The sequence below is a fragment of the Paroedura picta genome, chromosome 10 (assembly GCF_049243985.1).
Source record: "Paroedura picta isolate Pp20150507F chromosome 10, Ppicta_v3.0, whole genome shotgun sequence".
NCBI lineage: Eukaryota > Metazoa > Chordata > Lepidosauria > Squamata > Gekkonidae > Paroedura > Paroedura picta.
Window position 1 is genome coordinate 29082977 of NC_135378.1, and position 19034 is coordinate 29102010.

General features: G+C 43.8%; 1 protein-coding gene across 2 annotated transcripts in view; it reads right to left on the bottom strand.

Moving 5' to 3' along the window:
* The window catches only part of GABRA4 (gamma-aminobutyric acid type A receptor subunit alpha4), a 68247-nt gene extending 50332 nt beyond the window's left edge, over positions 1-17915 (bottom strand). Inside the window, exons 1-2 of one of the 2 annotated variants that reach the window (XM_077301885.1) lie at positions 17710-17915; positions 17326-17444 (exon numbers count right to left, since the gene is read on the bottom strand). In XM_077301885.1, the coding sequence (XP_077158000.1) occupies positions 17326-17444; positions 17710-17795 (205 nt within the window). In that variant the 5' untranslated portion in view covers positions 17796-17915. The remainder of the gene's footprint in view (positions 1-17325; positions 17445-17709) is intronic. The other variant, XM_077301887.1, reaches the window with a different exon arrangement.
* Between the last annotated feature and the right edge of the window lie 1119 nt (positions 17916-19034).

A 19034-nucleotide genomic window follows, 5' to 3' on the forward strand; every position in this document is an offset into this window, starting at 1 on the left:
GGTTAGCCAAGATGTTACTGCTTTGTTTTACATAAATTATTTCACTGTCAATTGCTAAGCAGGGCACCGAAGCCATGTCTCCTGTCCACAGGAAGTCCTAACTGAGTTTCTGGCCTAGACAGGTTTTCTCAGACTTTATCTACTATCTTTCAACATCATTGTAGCCATACATGCTAGAACATTCCTTTGAAACACAAAGTACACACACAAAGCTAACTTACACTGAATCAGACCATCAGTTCATTGAGGTCTGTATTGTCTACTCATACCACCAGATATTCTCCAGGGTCTCAGGCAGGGTGGCCACCTCTGCATTAGAAAATTCCTGGAAATTTGGAGGTGCACCCAGAAGAAGGCGGGGTTTAGAAGGGAGGAAGGACCTCACTGAGGTATAAGACCTTAAAAGTTCAACCTCCAAAGCAGCCATTTTCTCCTAGGGAATTGATCTCCCTTGTCTTGGAGATCCATTGTAATGCTGAAATATCTCTAGGCCCCACCTGGAGGCTGGTACCCTAGTCTTTCACATCGGTTTCTGCCTGGCCCTTTTAACTAAAATGATGGAAACTGAATCTGTGACCCTCTGCATTCCCCTGAGCCATGTCAATGCCCACACAAGCCACAACTTTTACAAATTATTTGCTTTACAAATTATTATTGCTTGTTGGGTACTTCCTCAGAATCATGGAATATACAAATACACTTGAGCAGTCTACAGCTGTAATTTTCAAACAATGTTCCTAGAACCCCCACAATTCCCCTGAGGCTTTCTGTAGGTGTTCCTAAAGAAATAAGAAATAGTCAATGATGGCAGTCAGATTTTTCTAAAAGCTTATCCACCAGTACTAGTTTGGTATTCTTTTTAACTCACAGGAATGCTGAGTAAACCAAAATTGATAAATAATGGTTAGACCCAATTTGTCTACCCTTCTTGACCACAAGTGTGCTCTCCAACATGCCTGAGAATTCTTTGCAACACATTTTAAATCCTATGTTCTAGCATATATATATTTAGAACCTCAGTATTTCTGACATTTGTCTTACTCTGGCTCCAAAAGGTCATTTCCCTAACCAATGAAGCAATTTGCTTCACTCCTGTTCAGCTATCAGCTAAGGAACCCAGTAAGGGTGACCATGGGAGCCAAATTCATGATTGGGACACCTGTCCGTGCTGAGGACAGTACTAAGAATAGCATCTAGCATGCCAAGGTCACTGAGCAGTAGACAGATGGTAATAACTTCAGTCACCACTAACTTGGGAAAGGAGTCAAGAAAGATGACTTTCAGGTAAACAGTGAATAGTTTCATATCCTATCCGCAGTCCCCTGAGCCATCCAGTTTGGCCAACTGAAGGAGATTGGACAGCTGCCTAGAAGAGCAATCAGCCACACTTCAGGGCTCACACACCAAGGCTAGTCACCTTTTGCTTTTTAAAAAGTGGTAACTGTGAGGGTACGCATGATTGTAATTGCCATTACTTATTCTGTGGTTATGCTCTTTTGATCTCTAGAAAAACAGAAAATCTTATCATTCCCCCCCCCCCCCAAAAATCCATTTCCTAATACACTGGAATCCAGGATTATAATAAAACATTTGTTTACTGGTGCTAAAAGAACATAAAATTAGCCACAAAAAGTGCTTTCAGAAACACTGTGCATCATTGTAGAAGGGCAGAAACCACAGGAACATGGAAAAGGAACTTGAAAAGCTGTGTTCCAGGAGAAAAGGAAGCTTTGGTTCAGAACACAGCTGTTTGGCTCTATTAATAATACCATTTACATTTGAATTGTGTTTTTTCTTAATTGTTAAAATAACTTTACCTATGCTCCATCATTAATCTGACCAATAATCCTATACATTGGTCAGCAGCAGTAGTTTTGTTGCTGTTAAAATTAGTGCCAGTATTGATATATAAGGGCAAATTCTTGTTTAAAACAAAGTACTCAGTAGTTCATTTGTCATTACAGATACAATGCTCATCTGCAAATTTTCATTTCTTTGAAACAGAACTTCCTTTTGCAGACATCTGACAGGGTTTTTAGTAGAGCAGCAGTTGCAGAGTTTCAATGTTATCCCTCTGAAAAAGTACTATTAGACAGAAAGGCAACCAGCTCTTGCTGTGGAATGAGGAATGTTGTTGCTTGCAGCAGCAACATCACCAGTAACTTTGGAAGCCACTTGCATTGATGGGTGTAACCTCTAACAATGTTCAATATGCAGAAGAAGAAGAAGAAGAGTTGGTTCTTATATGCCACTTTTCCCTACCCGAAGGAGGCTCAAAGCGGCTTACACTCACTTTCCCTTTCCTCTCCCCACAACAGACACCCTGTGGAGTCGGTGAGGCTGAGAGAGCCCTGATATTACTGCTTAGTCAGAACAGTTTTATCAGTGTCGTGGCAAGCCCAAGGTCACCCAGCTGGCTGCATGTGGGGGAGTGCAGAATCGAACCAAGCATGCCAGATTAGAAGTCCGCACTCCTAACAACTACACCAAACTGGCTCTACACTTTCTATCTTTTTTTGCAAAAATACTAGGCCTTTTACTGTGTCTTTCTTGCCTTTTTTTCCAAAAGCAGACCTGACATCTCCTGAACCTTATATACATACATAGCTTCAGCATGGTAATTCATGGAAAGAGAGTTAAAAAGCTGAGTGGTACAGGTGCCTGAGCTTTGTTGGCTAACAAAGCACCTAGAATGGCCAAAATGCTATTATGGAGGATAAGAACAAGAGAAGGTGACAGAAGGAATCATGGAGACCAAAGCAAACAATGTTGCTATTGTATTTTTGTAAGAAAGGGGCAGGATGAACAGCAGTATATGGTGCCTCTTGCGGCAGGAAAAACATTATGGGTCTGAGGGAAAATGGCCTGAGGGTGATAGCAGCAGATAAGAAGATTGGAGGGCCGCACAGAAAGAGGTTGGGGGTCGCATGTGGCCTGCGGGCCTCAGGTTGAGGATACCTGCTGTACAGCATGGTTTTTTTAATGTTTAAACACTGATTTTGTTGGAGGTACCAATAAATATAAATGTAATTTTATCAATCATTTATGTTTGTATTCCCATGAGTGGTTATGTAGACACTTCCCAGTGCAGCCCCCAGGTTGTTAAGATGACCCTGACCACAGACAACCTTTTTGGCCTAAGTGCCAAAAGACATGCATAGTCCACCTGTAAAGATGTTGATATGTTCAGAAACAATGGAGGAGGAACAGATGATAGTTGTTCTGACCACAAGGGCAGCATCACCTGCAATGTATGATAAACTTTTTGAAGAACTATTAGTGATACCACTACAAAAAGTAATGAATGAGGTAAAAGAAGGAAAGATAATACCTCCAACATCCAGCAATCACAGTCATATAGATATAATTACTGAACATAGATTATAAAATATTTGCCACAATAAGGGCAGAAACAGTAAGGAAATGCATACTGGATTTAATACATACTTATCAAACAGTATCCATGCCAAAAAGTACATGAAAGATAATATTTGATTTATAATAGATGCAATTGAATTTGTGAATGAGAAAAAAGAAAGTAGTGTTTCTATTTTTGGACATTCAATAATACTATTTGGCCTTTTTTATTGAATGTACTTCAGAATATGGACTGTGGCCCAACATTTTTTTGTATATATGAAAGAGTAAGCAAACATTTTAATAAATGAAAACCTAACAGAAACAATTAGAATCAAAACTGGAACATGCCAGGGAAGTCCTCTGTCACCTTTATAGTTTACTTTAGTATTGAAATCTTTAGCCGCAAATATTACACAAGATAAAGAATCAAAGGAATAAAGGAGGACAACACAGAATTTAAAATAAAAATTTAAGCAAACAGCATGGTATTAACAGTTTTGGACCAACAAAAATCTCTGTGGATTCAAGTGGGTAGCTGTGTTGGTCTGAAGCAGCACAATAAACCTCTAAAGCTCATGCCTTGAATAAATCTTTGTTGGTCTTAAAGGTGCCACTGGACTCTTGATTTTGTTTTAAAAGTCTCTGTGGTATGCAAGGGAACATACCCAAGAATTCAGATCCTTTTCAGGATAAAAAATCAACAGGAAAAAGACAAAAATGATAACAAAATTCCAAAAGCAACCAAAAGAAAAACACATAATAAAAAGTACAGAGTGCACTTTAGTTACTGATTTTATTAAATATCTGGGGATAAATGTGACCAGACAAAACTGTAATCATTTTAAAAAATATATCACCAGAAGACTTGGAAATTGATACAAGTAGATTTATCAAGATGGGAAAAGTTTAAATTCTCCTGGCTGGGCAAAGTTTCAGCAATAAAAATGAATGTATAGCCAAGATTACATTTTTTATTTCAAATGCTACCAATATATATAGGAAAAAGAATTCTGAAAAAGTGGCAAAGGCCAATAAATAAATTGATCTGGAATAGCAAGAAACCAAGAATAAGTTTCAGAACACTTCAAGATGAGAAAAAGCTAGGAGAGTTAGCAGTTCCAAATAAAAAATTGTATTACCAAGCAGCAGGTTTCGTCTGGATTGCAGACTGAACTAAACATCCAGAACAAAGAATAATAAAATTGGAATCTGCAGATCTAGAAGAAGGCTTTCATAATCATGGGTTCAAGTGAGTAGCCATGTTGGTCTGCAGTAGCACAACAAAATTTGGGTCCTCTGAGGAAGTGTGCCTGCACACAAAAGCTCACGCCTTGATTAAATCTTGGTTGGTCTCAAAGGTGCTATTGGACACAAATTATGTTGTTCTTACATAATTATTTATGGATTAAAATCAATTAAAATGACTATAATACAAGAAAAAAGCCATAATTAAAGATGGATTATTGCGAATGTGGTTCTCATGTCAGAATTTATTGAGTTTCAAATTCTCTGCTGATGTCTCCAATAGAAGCCATCATGATAAAACATGAGAAACTAAAGTGATATCTTAATCTATGGTAATATACTAAACACCCAAGGAAAATTTAAGTCCTGGAAAGATTGTAGAGATGAAGAATTCAATGTTCAATGATTAATATGCCACCAATCAGTTTCAATACTAAAAGAAGAAGTTGATTGTGTGTGTGTGTGTGTGTGTGGAACCACAATAAAATTTTGGAAAGAGAAAAAAACTTATTTGATTGAATCGAAACTTCTGTTTTTGGATTCTATTTTACATAATTTTACCTTTGTCATAATCTGCCCTGAGCATCCGAAAAGAGGGCAGATAATAAATGCAAATATAACAACAACAACAACAACAACAACAATAACAGCAACAACAGTAAAATAGCTCTTGAACATACTAACTTATCTAGATTTCTTCCACCCCTCCATCTCAGTGTCAGCACAGGGTGATACAACACAGCCAAGCAAAGAATAATTCTTAACTGTGTCTCCATAGCAACAGTGACATGGTCTCCAATGACTGAGGCCTGATGTGACACTGGCAAGAACTTGTCCTTTAATTTACCTGTTTAATTTACCTCATGGAAATTGTGTTGCCACTCTTGCACAGTAGCCCGCATGTCTAATTAGCATGCCAGAGATCCACAGCCTGGGAGGACTTTGCGCTGTCATGCAAGCTAAACATTTGTAGCTCTTTACACAGTTACCAGCTTGGTTTAAAGGGGACCCTAAGCACATGCTAAGTCACACAAGCGATGTCTTTGGCCTCACTACAACTGTGTTTAAATTAGGCCTTCATAGAAGCTACTCCACTGGCTCAGAGGAGTTTGAATCCACATCTTTCATATCTTCCTTTCAACCCTACAGCCAACAGAGTATGCTGGCTGGCTAACAGAGCCTAGCTGCTAAGAACAGAAATTTACCTATAGGTATGATGAGGTGATTCTCCTTTTTGTCACAAATCCTTCAGATGGAAATTAGTGAAAGCTCACTTTGAAGGCTCTGGCTTCTGAAGGCTTATGCGGCAATAATTCTGTTAGCCACAAAGGAACCACAAGACTGTCTTTCTGTTGCTGCTTTCCCTACAACAAACAGTCACAGCATCCCCACTGGACTTAGAAATTATGGGCCTTTCGGTGTCCGTAGCCATAAGCAAACCCTGAACAGACTTGTACTCAGCCAATACAAACAGGCTAGTGGTCTCCAGCTCCAGAGAAATTTGGCCAGCCTTGGGTGCTACCTGATGGAATGTGCTCTCAGAAAACATCAGGGCCCTGTTGGAGCTTACTGTGATCCACAGGGCTTGCAAAACAGAGTTCTTCCATCAGGCCTATGGCTGAAGCCAGTAAAATATCAACCTATCAACATCTAGTTGGCCTCCCTCCTGTATTGCACACCTACCCCGGGTTCTGGTTTTACACCATGGGCAAAAATTTTAGAATGACTCTAGAATGAATCTAGAATGATAGATTTTAATGTAATGTTAGTTATATACTGATCACCGCCCTGAGTGTGCTCCAGTAGGGACAGCGGTTTATAAATCTATCTATCTAAATAAATAAAAATACAGCAAGCCTTCTTACTTGGCTGTCCACAGACAGAAAGAACTTTGGTGATCGGGGGACTAGTTAAACCATGCTGCTGCATCATAAGATTAGCAATTAAAATGGCACATAAAAGTTTAAGACACGCTTCTGGGTGTTGCTTGGAAAACTTGGCCAATTACACTGAAGAGAAGGCAAAATTGAAAGTCTTGTCAGGACTGCAGATGCATGAGGATGGAGTCGCGATGAATCGGAGCTGACAGCGCTTGTGATTGTGACTTACATAAGCCATACATTACCTTTGAAAATATCTTCCCATCCAAAGAAATAAAGAGTGCAGGAACTAGAATATACCTGGGGGTTTTGTAACTCAACACCTGTAATTATCTTGCAGCATATGCAAACATCCCACAAATAATAGCTATAGAACTAGCTACCGGTAATATATGTTTAATAATGGTAATAAATCTGATAATGATTGCTTATGTGTCCCATTTCAAGTGCTTCACACACAATCTCAACAATCCTGGCGATAATTCTGGAAGGCTGGCCTAGTATGGTTATTATCCCTTCCACAGAGGGAGGAAGGCTGTGGCTAACCAAGCAGTCCTAAAAAGAGTGACACTCTCAGTGCCCATTGACTTCAATGTACCGAGAACAGAGCTCACAAGACAGGGATTTGGATAATGAGTTTGTGGATGAGCTGTCATTTCAAACTGATTGATGGTCCGGTTGATTTCCCACAATGTATGTGGCCAAACAATTAATGTCACACACAATCGTGGTATTTGGTAGCTTTGATAACCCATCCATATTAGAGCAAAGCAAAAGCATCCCGAACCATACATAAGGGAGGATATATTTGTAACATTTTTTTAATTATCTAAAATAGATCAACAGATTGAAACATCATAGCCCATAAGCCACTATATGGCTTCCTAAATAATTCCTCACTGGCCCTTGCTTAATCACAACTTTATAATCTGTGTTACCCAAAATATTGTTTTATTTCTTTTAACTCTGGATTTTCTCTTCTTTTCCTGCCCACATTTTAATTTAATTGTACCAAATGTTTTGTGTCAAAAATCACTCACAAAATCTATTACAATGTGGCAAAAGACAGAAAGATTCCTTGTATCACACCTAAATTAATGTACCGTCTCACACAGTTTTATTATTGCATGAAGAAAAGCAGGAACTAGTTCAGTTGTCCCTGTGCGTTTTGTTGTTTTCTGCAATCATCTTGAGTAAATGACTGTACAAAACATGTATCATTAAATAAATATTGAGTATAAATATATTATTTAAGTAAAGAAACAGATCTGGCTCTTTGCTAGCCATGGAAGACTCTAAGAGCATGGATGCCTGCATACGTGGCCCAAAATAATAGTACTGACCTAATAAATGAGAAAGTTATAACTAAAGGTGTTGACTTTCACTTAGCCCCTTCTCAGTCTAAAGGATGAGGCTCAATTTGAGAGTCAACACTAAGACCGAATCATAGAATCATAGAGTTGGGAGGAACCTCATGGGTCATCTAGTCCAACCCCCTGCACTATGCAGGACACTCACATCCTAATCGCTCATCCACTGTAACCTGCCACCCCCTTGAGCCTTCACAGAATCAGCCTCTCCGTCAGATGGCTATCTAGCCTCTGTTTAAAAATTTCCAAAGATGGAGAACCCACCACCTCCCGAGGAAGCCTGTTCCATTGAGAAACCGCTCTGTTCCACTGAGATGCCTTTACAATAAGCAGGTGAGGGGCTGTGGTTCAGTAATAGAGCATCAACTTGGCATAAATAGAGCATCAACTTTGCATAAATATGGGCTTGAACTTGGAAGCCCATATCCTGTTCTTCTTTTCCATTTGTGCTTGGAAGTTCCAAGCAGAATAGAATGAAAAATCATAATCTCAAGCCACTCAAACTGGAACCAGAAAGGAAAAAAAGGAAAAACAAATATAGCAGCCAGTAAAATATACTTTCAAAAATCAGAACTTCCAGCTTCCAAATATCTGAAAGAGGCACTGTGCATATTAGAAGGATCATAAGGAGTGCACACTCCCTAGTATGCGCAGTTGGATATCTCTAAACATAGCATCTAGAAAGGCCTTACATGGATCAAAGATTTTCTTCAGAGGTTGTTGTTTTTTTAAAGAAAACATTCTAAGTTGAGCGCTATAGTGCTAAACCAGGCTTTCTCAACCAGGGTTTCATGAAACCCCGGGATTTCTTGATGACCTTGGGTTTCCTGAATAGGTGGGAGTTAATTATTTTAATTAATATATTTTAAAATTTACCAGGTGATATGACCATATATGGTTATATTAATCCATCCACCCCTCCCAAAATGGCCAATGATGGGCCTGGTAGGGGTGGGCAGGGGAGGGTCCCCAGATGGGCATGTACACACCTATGTTCCCCAACCATATTCTGCACCACCATGCCACTTCTGGGGTTTCTTAAAGGCTGAATAATGTTTCAAGGGTTTTTCAATGGTAAAAAAGTTGAGAAAGGATGATATATGGTCATGTTGACCTCCCCCCCCCAATGGCCAATGATGAGCCTGGAGGGGCCCCAGGTAGGCATGTACACAGCTCTGCTTCCTAACCATATTCAACATGATCATGAAACCTGTGGGGTTTCTCGAAGCCTGAAGACCGCTTCAGGGGTTTCTAAGTGGTAAAAAAGTTGAGAAAGGCTGCGCTAAACCAATGTAGAGCTTAAGTGCAACAGCAGTACCATTGAGATGCCTTTACTCCATAGAATCAATAGAGTTAAGACATTTTAATTGTGCTGCTATAGCACTAAAGTGCTATATCGGTTTAGCACTAAAGGACTCAACTTAGAATCATAGAGTTGGAAGAAGCCATACAGGCCATCTAGTCCAACCCCCTGCTCAACGCAGGATCAGCCCAAAGCATCCTAAAGCATCCAAGAAAAGTGTGTATCCAACCTTTGCTTGAAGACTGCCAGTGAGGGGGAGCTCACCACCTCCTTAGGCAGCCTATTCCTAGAATGTTCCTTAGAATGTTCAAAAAAGTCCACAAAAGATCATGCAGCAAGGGGGGGGGGGCAGCATTCTAGGAAGCTCTATGAACATTTCAATCAATACACCACAGTGATTCAAAAGTGCAACAAAGGGGGGAAAATGGAAGAAAACAGTTTCCCTCAAGAGTGGCTTGACCATGCGTTGCTAATCTGATGCAAGCAGATTTGTATGAACAAGTAAATAAATTCTACTAACAGGCAGATACTAAAACGGGTCTAAAATGACAAGGTCCATTAGTAACCAGTTACTCAAACAGAATATAAAAGCAGTTTGAAAATGGCTTAAAATCTCTTTCTGTAGGATTTCCACAGTATTTCCTTACTGCTGTTTCCTACACATGATTTCTGTTTCAAAGCCATCCAGATGAGCCAACTGATGGTACATCCCACTAACCATCTAGACCAGGGGTAGTCAAACTGCGCCCCTCCAGATGTCCAGCGAATGCTGGCAGGGGCTCCTGGGAATTGTAGTCCATGGACATCTGGAGGGCCGCAGTTTGACTACCCCTGATCTAGACTCTACCCTACAACTATAAAGAATTTGTAGTTGTGAGTTCCTGCATTGTTCAGGGGGGTTGCACTAGATGATTCTGGAGGTCCCTTCCAACTCTATGATTCTAAGAAGAGTGCAGATAAAATTTATAGCAAGTCCGGTCCAATTTCTACTAAAGCCAAATAGAATTTACTTTCTTTGTATCTGGATGGAGTCCATCTTTAGGAAACTATCAGAAAGCCAACCACATTTTCTGCTTTCGTGTTCCAGGAAAACTCTATCACTAATTATTGACAAGGGGAAAAAATGCCTTGGAGGAAAATTTCAGCAAGAACTTACGATTTCGCTTGGATCCATCATGCCCCTGATGGTTTGTCAAAATCAAAAGCATAAGGTCCTGACCCAGAAAGCAAAGTGTTGCTTAATTATTTGGGGACATATCTTGAAGCAGGCATGATCCACCAAATCTGAGATCCCATTGATTTCAGAGAAAAATGAAGTCCCTCCTGTGGAAATCAGCAGAACGCGACAGGGCTGAACAAGGGCTGGCTGGCTCTGGCTGTGTTGTGTCGGGCAGCAGAAAACTGTATTTTAAGCAGAGTTATCTGCACCATACAACTTCGGTTCTAAAGGTGAAAATGCAACTTGTTTGACATGAATCAGTAGGTAGGCCTAGCTAGGAGAAACAATCTTTAGACAGGGAGTTGCGTGGCTCCGAGAACCTCATATTTATTTGCTAAGTATATTATTAGATAAAACAAAGAGAGGGAGGTGGCTCTTCTTGAACGTGTTTCCCCTCATGGCTTAAGACCGTCAGGTGGGTGCACAGCTTATGTGCCCCATCCTCAAAAGTTTGGGCAGAGGTTATAAAACAAAAGCCATTTTGGCCGTCTGCCCAGGGAAGCTTGTCTGATCAGCTCACTCCTGCGTTTTAGAGGATTAGTAGAGACATTCAGAGTGCCCACTGCTTTTAAGACCACAGGGTTTATTTTTGTGGGTTTTCTGGTCTGTGTGTCCAAGGTCTGGTAGTTTTGATCTCTAACGCTTTGCTAGTAGCTGTGCCTGACAGTTTAAGAGGTAAAACAAGGCCAGATGGGACACATGCCCAAGTGTGAGAGAGTCCCATCTTGCCATTTCCTACCTCGGAAAGTGCCAGTCACAGACAACCCTACCCACAAAACATCAGAAACTAAAACGACCATACCGTGGCCAGGCTAGCCCAGAAAACCCACAAAAACCAGTTGACTCCAGCCAGTGAAAGCCTTTGATAATTCACCACAAGACTTCTTTAGAATCATAGAATCATAGAGTTGGAAGGGGCCATACAGGCCATCTAGTCCAACCCCCTGCTCAACGCAGGATCAGCCCTAAGCATCCTAAAGCATCCAAGAAAAGTGTGCATCCAACCTTTGCTTGAAGACAGCCAGTGAGGGGGAGCTCACCACCTCCTTAGGCAGCCTATTCCACTGCTGAACTACTCTGACTGTGAAATTTTTTTTCCTGATATCTAGCCTTTATCGTTGTACATTTGATGTGATGCCCCTGTTGATACAGCCCAAAATGGCATTTGCCTTTTTTACCGCTGCATCACACTGCCTGCTCATGTTTAGTTTACAATCCACAAGTACCCCAAGGTCTCATTCACACACAGTGTTACCTAGAAGCGTATCCCCCATCCAGTAGGCATGCTTTTCATTTTTCTGACCTAGATGCAGAACTTTACACTTATCTTTATCTACGATGCTGCTTTTCGTTGTGATTTCTATTGAACCACAATTGTAAAATCTTAGCTAAGTTGGGGGACCTGTGGGTATGACTACAATGCAGTATTCTGAAATAAAAGCCGAATTGTTACGGAAATGCCAATGGAAAAACCAGCTCCACATTTTAACAAGATCCCTGCAGTACACAGGTAACTCTTCAGAAATTGGAGACATCAGACCAGCCTCTGTGGAATGCGTATAGAACTTTACTGGAGCTGATTTCGCTGTGAAGGGTGAATCAGCTCCCCTATTAAATATTCTCTTGCTTGTCAGCACACGACACAACTTTAGCATTAACTTTTCTCCTTCTGGTGAATCTCACCCTCCTTTCTGACATTTGTTTACTACGCATCCACTGGTGAATGACCCACTTTCTAAAAAGTGAGTCAGTTTTAACATAAATATTTATTAGCAAACAAGCCCAAAACTAAAACAGAAAAAATATATATATATATACTTGATGGGCATAGTAAATATTTTAATGATTAATCAACTGCCATGATTATGTCCAAGAAACCAACATCCACAACAATGCAATTAAATAGTAAAAAGCATTCTTTCCAGTTCAGTTGAAAACCACCTTTGCTATAAAAAGCAACATGGAGCAAATTACCAGCTCCAAAAATCAGCATGCATTGCTCAGTCGCTTATAAGTTTTAAATCTTGGAGGGGGGGATCACTTTGTAATTTGAGCTACAGAGCGACGCACAGCCACACTACCTAGCATGCACTGATGTTTTGATCGAGACTTTTTCATTTATTTCAATTTATTTTAATATTTTATGCCATTTTATGGGTTGTTTTTATACTGATTTATACTTTTATACTGTTTAATGTCTCAGTGATGCTTTATGCTTTTTGTGCTGTGCTCTGCTTTTCTTCATATTGCTTTTCTTTTAACTGGTTTCATTGGAGTTCGATTCATAATTTAGTTCCCACTGATGGAATGAACTTCAGTCAATGGAATGGAACCTTTCTACATCCGCTCTGTGCCTCTCCCCCCCCCCCCAGAGGAAACTCAGAAAGCCTTCTGGACAGCCTGAAATGCTACTCCTGGTGAACAAGGGACTCGGGGAATCTACCTAAAAGGAACAAATTGGTAGACAACCCTTTCCATTCAACTGATGAAAACTGATCATGGATTCAACCCTATGTTTTGTTGGAAATAATCTAGGGCAACTCTCTCCCCCTCCACCATGAAAATTATAAATACATCAAATAAATAGCCCCGTCTTACATAAAAGGTTTTGTTCTCTGACCTAGACAGCGCTTTATATAGTATGTGGCAGCTAACTCAAGTTTGTGGCTAAGTCTACAATCTGGGCATTACCAAGCAGGCAATTTGGGCTTGCCATTATAGTAAAGTATTTAAAACCCCCCTTTTCAATTGATTTGTTCCTTGAGGACCCATACAGGTGAATAAAAAGTGCAATAAAAGCAGTTTCCCAAATGACATGTTGCAAAGCAGACCTCGTAGAATAGCTGCAGGTCACAACTGATCAGTTTCATGTTGTGCAAAATTCCAAACAAGTTCCAAAGCTTGCCAAAACAAGATGATCTTAAGTCAACTCTTAATAACAAAAATTTAGTCCAATAGCACCTTTAAGACCAACAAAGATGTATGCAAGGCGTGAGCTTTTAAAAGGCATACAACTCTTGAAAGTTCACACCTTGAATAAATCTTTGTTGGTCTTAAAGATGTTATTGCACTCAATTTTAGTTGTGCTATTTCAGACTAACACGGTTACTCACTTAAATAATTTCTTAATAATTATATTCAGGGGGCCATATAAACCTTCCTTAGAATTGTATTCTACAGCCTTAGTGCCACTGTTAAAAAGTCCCTGTCATGGGTTGTCCCCAACATACTTTTAGCGGTGGAGACAAGACAAAGATGACCTCCATGTGCAGAGAGGTTCCTACACTCTAGGGCAGGGGTAGTCAAACTGCGGCCCTCCAGATGTCCATGGACTACAATTCCCAGAAGCCCCTGCCAGCATTCGCTTCTGGGAATTGTAGTCCATGGACATCTGGAGGGCCCCAGTTTGACTACCCCTGCTCTAGGGAGTTGCAGTTCACCTTCTCGAGAGTGCCTTTAAGTAATTTTAAACTCAGTTTCCTTGTCTGCTCCATCTAGACTTTATGCCAAATATTTATGATGCAACATTATTTCTCCAAGCCTCCAAGCGGCAGATCATCCCAGCAGACATCTTTCAGCAACATGATTTACACATCCCCTGGTCATTCTTGAAGACATCCTGAATCACACAGGATCAATTCAATGCCTATACAATATTCGCCAGTTTTGTTTCCTAAACGGACTAAATAGAATCTGAAATATTCACTGAATATTTGCTCTTTGGACCACCTGGATCATATTAATATGTGGTCCCCTCAAGATCATGCGAACGGCATTCGCTCCCACATTTCTGAGCATTCGTGAGAAGGGAAATGTACATTAAGATAGGTGGGTCTTTGATGAATTTTGTTTTCATTTTATTTGTACAGAAGTGAATAAAACCATGAAAGATCCTGTGAGGGATTCCAAGTGTGACCCTTTCTGTTCATTTTATAAACTCTAACGACCTGTTCTTCACTCATCTAAGGACTCCGGGAAACAAAAATGGGCATGATTATTTCTTTCAGAGGCCACCTGTCATTACTCCAACAGCACCACGGACAGAGGAGCGGCCAAGCTTAGAAGCCTCTTTAGATTCATTCATTTGGTATCTTATTCTCAGTCATTAGGAGACCACATTTATGAAGAATACCAATATTTACTAGCCATTTACAACAAATAACATTGTATTTGCATTCATTTTAAAGCCGGTGCCCCCTCTTAACATTTCAGTTTCAAGATATATAATAATAAAAACAAAAAGATCAGCAGGAAACAACAAAGTTTTGGGTTCTGCAGGCTAGTCTGTAACCAGAAGAGGCTCAGAGAGTAAGTACACCCTCAAGACCTGGGACGGCCTCAACCTGAGTCCATTCACTGCCCTGTTAAGATTTGTACTTTCTATTCCAGCCATTATCAACTTTTTTATCCTTTAAAAACCTCTGAAACGTTCTTCAGGCTTTGAGAAACCCCAGAAGAGGCGCAATTGTACAGAATAGGGTTGGGAAGCATAGCTGTGGACACACCCACCCAGGACACCTCCTGTCCCCACTCCCTCCAGGCCCATCATTGGCCATTTTGGGAGGGGTGGGTGGGTCAACATGACCATTTATGGTCACATCACCTGCAAAATGCTTAACAAATTTAAAAATATGCATTAAGAATTAATTGACTCCCAACCATTTGGGAAACCCTTCCAGGGCCAACAAGAATCCTCAGATTTTCATGAAACCTTGGTTGACAAACCCTAGCCTACTCTGTCTGGTAGAACCTCTCACCAAGAAGTCTTCCACATCACCTGCCAGCAGACCCTTCTTAATGAGACATAACCAGTGGTTGAACTTGGGATTTCCTACATGCAAAGCAGAGCCATAACCCCGCCCTTGAGTCTCAAGGGAAGATACTTTGTGATGCAATCAGTTTGGTTCCACATACAGGGCAAGACGGATTCAGCTGATAAAGCAACTGGGGACACCCAGTGGAATTTTAGACTCTCCCCTTCTCAAATATATCTCAAAATGCTTTAGAAGCGACCCTCATTTCCCAAAACAGTCTTCTACTGGTAAGCAAAACTACAGCTTGAGAACCACAAACCCAACGTTTCCTTGAGCGTGTGAACTTACAGCCTTCAGATCCGGACCCGAAAAATTACTTTGTTTCCATTCTTTCTGACCAAGAATTCGGTTCAACTCAAAAGCTTTCACACACCTGAACCTACAGATGCTAGAACATACATGTTCAACTAACATTTGATTAGCGAGCAACAGTTTAACATCTGATCAGAAAGCAACATATACCTTGGGGAAAGGCTCACAGAAAGGGTCAGGAAAGTTGAGAAGCAAAAGAAAAGGTGAGGAGGGACTGATTGTCCAGGAAACGTGAATAAACAGTAGCTTCATCTATTTTATGTGTTAGTAAACGGACCTCAGAGCAAACCCCATCCTGTTGAAAGCTAAATTGCTTTCCATTAGATTTATACTTGCACTGGGTACCAGTATCTCTGGTAATTGCTGGCACAGAAGCCAACGTAGGTGTATCACATGTCTCCAGAAAGCACTTAAGGAAAAGAGCACAACGTTTCCAACAGAAGAAGCCTAGGCACAACTTCACTCAATCCTAGTTCCATAGTAGCCCCGCAAATATCTTCCTGGCTTCATCCCCATCTTTCCTAGAGACCCAGATCAAGCAATAAGGAAAAGCTGAAGCCCAATCTGGAAACTACATCATGAAAGGAGGGGAGGTTGATTAATCCCATGGCATCGTCAGGGGTCCTAAATGACATCTTCCCAGCCCCTCTCTTTACCCACTGGTCTGGCCTTGGGTTCACCCAAAATCCCACCTCCAAATCCCAGTCCCCTCCTAAGCCTAACAAATGAACGAGGGTGACTGATCTTGGGGTGGAGAGATTCAGCAAGGCTGAATTGTGGGCGGGTGGGGATTGATGTTAGATAATCAGAAGGACCAAATAAGTTGGGAGACCAGAGATTCCAGATCTCATCAGCTGAGGTGGGAGGAATTCCATTATCATTATCCTAATGATTATTATTCATTTATTTTTGTTTGTTTTTAAAGGTGCCATCACTCTTCCTGCTGCCACAATCTGGGAAAAGACGGGCCTTTTGAGGCTGGATGCTGTTGCCAAGATCAAGTCAGATGCAGGTGCAAGAATCCGAGCTTTTTCTCCCCTACTCACCCCCCCTCCCACCCGGTTTGTCACTGCTGGAGTGCCGGAGTGTGCGGGTGTGTTTTTAATAGAGACAGCAGCAGCTGCACTTGCTCTTCCTTGACAGCATGCCAAGGCGGTCGCTGCCCCCAACGCGGCAGGATCCAGGCAAGCGCTACCCAAGTTCTTTCCTAGCCATGATGTTCGTGACCCACGGATTGGGGCATGGGAGGAGAGGGAGAGGAAACAGGCAGGGTTTGTTTTGGGGGGGGGTCTGTTAAGGAGTAACATCACAGGAGCCTCTCCGAATCCCTCGGATCAAGCAGGGCTGTGCAAGTTTGGCTAGGGGGGAGGGAGCCAAACTTCCCGTTCCATGTAGCGGAATTTTGATGGCCAGCTGGCGAAACGGGCGTGAGAGCCCATGGACCTCTGGTCTCGCGTTTCAAAGCACAAAAGGGTCGATTTGGGTGCCACAAACCGGACTGCTCGGGGAGGGGGAGGGGAACCAGCAGGCTCTAACTGGGCTTTCCCTTTCCTGCCTCCCTTCCTCCCCCTCAAAGTGATCAGAATTTGGAGAGCTCTGGAAGAAAAGAGAGGCGGGCAGGGGGGGGGTGTCAACCAGCCTGCAATCTGTCAACCCCTCTTGACTTCGGGTTGGGTTTTTGTTTGTGGGTTTGTTTGGGAAAGAAGCACAAATCCTTCCCTAAGGCGACTGGGGGTGCCCCCCCCCGCCACACACACACACGCAGACAAGGCACACAGGCAGACTGTTCACAGAGAGCAGGCACCGTACGCAGCAACCATACCCCCAAATCCGGGACGCAGCCTGTTGTCATAACCATCCAGGAGACGGTCCAGGATGCGCGTGAAATTCTCCGGCCACAACCTCTCCTCCTTTTTGAGCTGTCCCGGGAGCGCCATGAGACTGCGTGGCGAGGGGGGGGGGGGAGGAAGAAATAACACCCCCCCCCCGGGAAAAATGAGCATTAAACGAGAAAGGAAGAAGAGCGGAGGGCAGAATGGAGGGGGGGGGAGATCAGAGTCCCCCACTTTCCTCTCCCGCTTCCCCTTTCACAGCCCGCCCCCCTCGCCCCGCCGCCGCCGCCGCCGCCGCCGCCGCCTCCTCCCCAAGTGCGGGGCGAGCGGCCGAGGGGGCCGAGGGGGCCGAGGGGCTCGGGGCCGCCACTCACCAGGTCGCCAGGCAGAGGCAGTGCAGGAGGGTGACCGAGAGCCCCGAGGACATCGCGACCGCTGCTGGCTCCTTGGCAGAGACCATCTTTGCTTGCCATACTTCAAGCCTGGTCGCCAAACGCCCGGTCCAGAGCAGGGAGCACCACGCCGCCGCCGCCGCCGCCGCCGGAGGAGCTGGGAAGGCGGGCGGAGGAGGGGAGCGGGCGGGGTGGGGAGAGGGGAGGGGAGGGGAGGGGAGGAGAGGAGGGAGAGAGAGGGAGAGAGGCAGGGAGGGCGATCGCCTCCCCCCTCCCCAGCGGCGCTCCCGCCTAGCCCGGCCCGGCCCGGCCTGCGCGGGAGCCGGGAAAGGGAGCGCAGGAAGTGGCGCTACATCGCCAAGCGCGCAGCCCCGGGCGCACCCCGAGCCCCTCCGCTGTTCGTGCGGCCGGCGGGCGTGGGGGCGGCGGGGAGCGGCAACAGGCGGGCGAAGCCCACCTCCCTCCCTCCTCGTCCTCCTCCGCCCCGCCGGCTGTCTCCGCCCCCCGCTCCGAGGGTGGCGCCTGGGCCGGGGCGAGGTTCCTTCGCAAGAGACCTGGGACGGCGCCGCTGAGGAGCGGCTCTAGCGCTTTCCAGGGGGGGAAGCGGCGCTCCTCTGAGCATACGCAGAGCGCCTCGCTTGGATGAGACAGCGGGCCTGCGAGGGTCGAAGGGATCTCCTGGGAGGTGGGTCTGAAGCCCCCTTCCCGGACACTTGGAAGGAGGCGCCCACCCCAAGGTCGCTTAACTCGGGCGCCTAACCGGGGCTGGAGGTTGGGGGGGGGGGGGTTGAGGCTATGGGCTGGGGCCAGAGAGGCAGAGGGACCATCCTCCCGCTGGTTTGCCCTCCTTGCTGGGGCTCATGGGACTAGCAGGACAGGCTGCCAGATTGGGACAATGCCTTTCCCATCCCGCCTGGCGCCTGCCTTCTAAGCCACCTGCTCCCAGGTCAGGGCAACATGGGACACACCATTAGGTTCTTCCTTCACATGGGTTGGCAAGGTCTAATTTCCCTCCAGAGTCCGGAGGAGGCCAGATGGGGAGGGATCTCTTGCAGACTCCTGATGGGGTCCATTTTTCAGACCCTTCCCTTCTGTTCCTTGGTCCCCTCCTGGTCCCCTCCCGGGACTCTCCTTATCCAGCCTCTTTGCTTAAAGGCCACTCAGCCACTTTTTGCTGTTTCGGGACCCTCTACCCCCGAATGACGCAGGCCAGCTGTCACCGTCCTTTCCTTGGGACTCCACTGTGCATGTGCCAGCCTTTCTTCCCAGAGGTCCTGATTGTGTGTTCCTGGTGCTGAAGTCTTCAC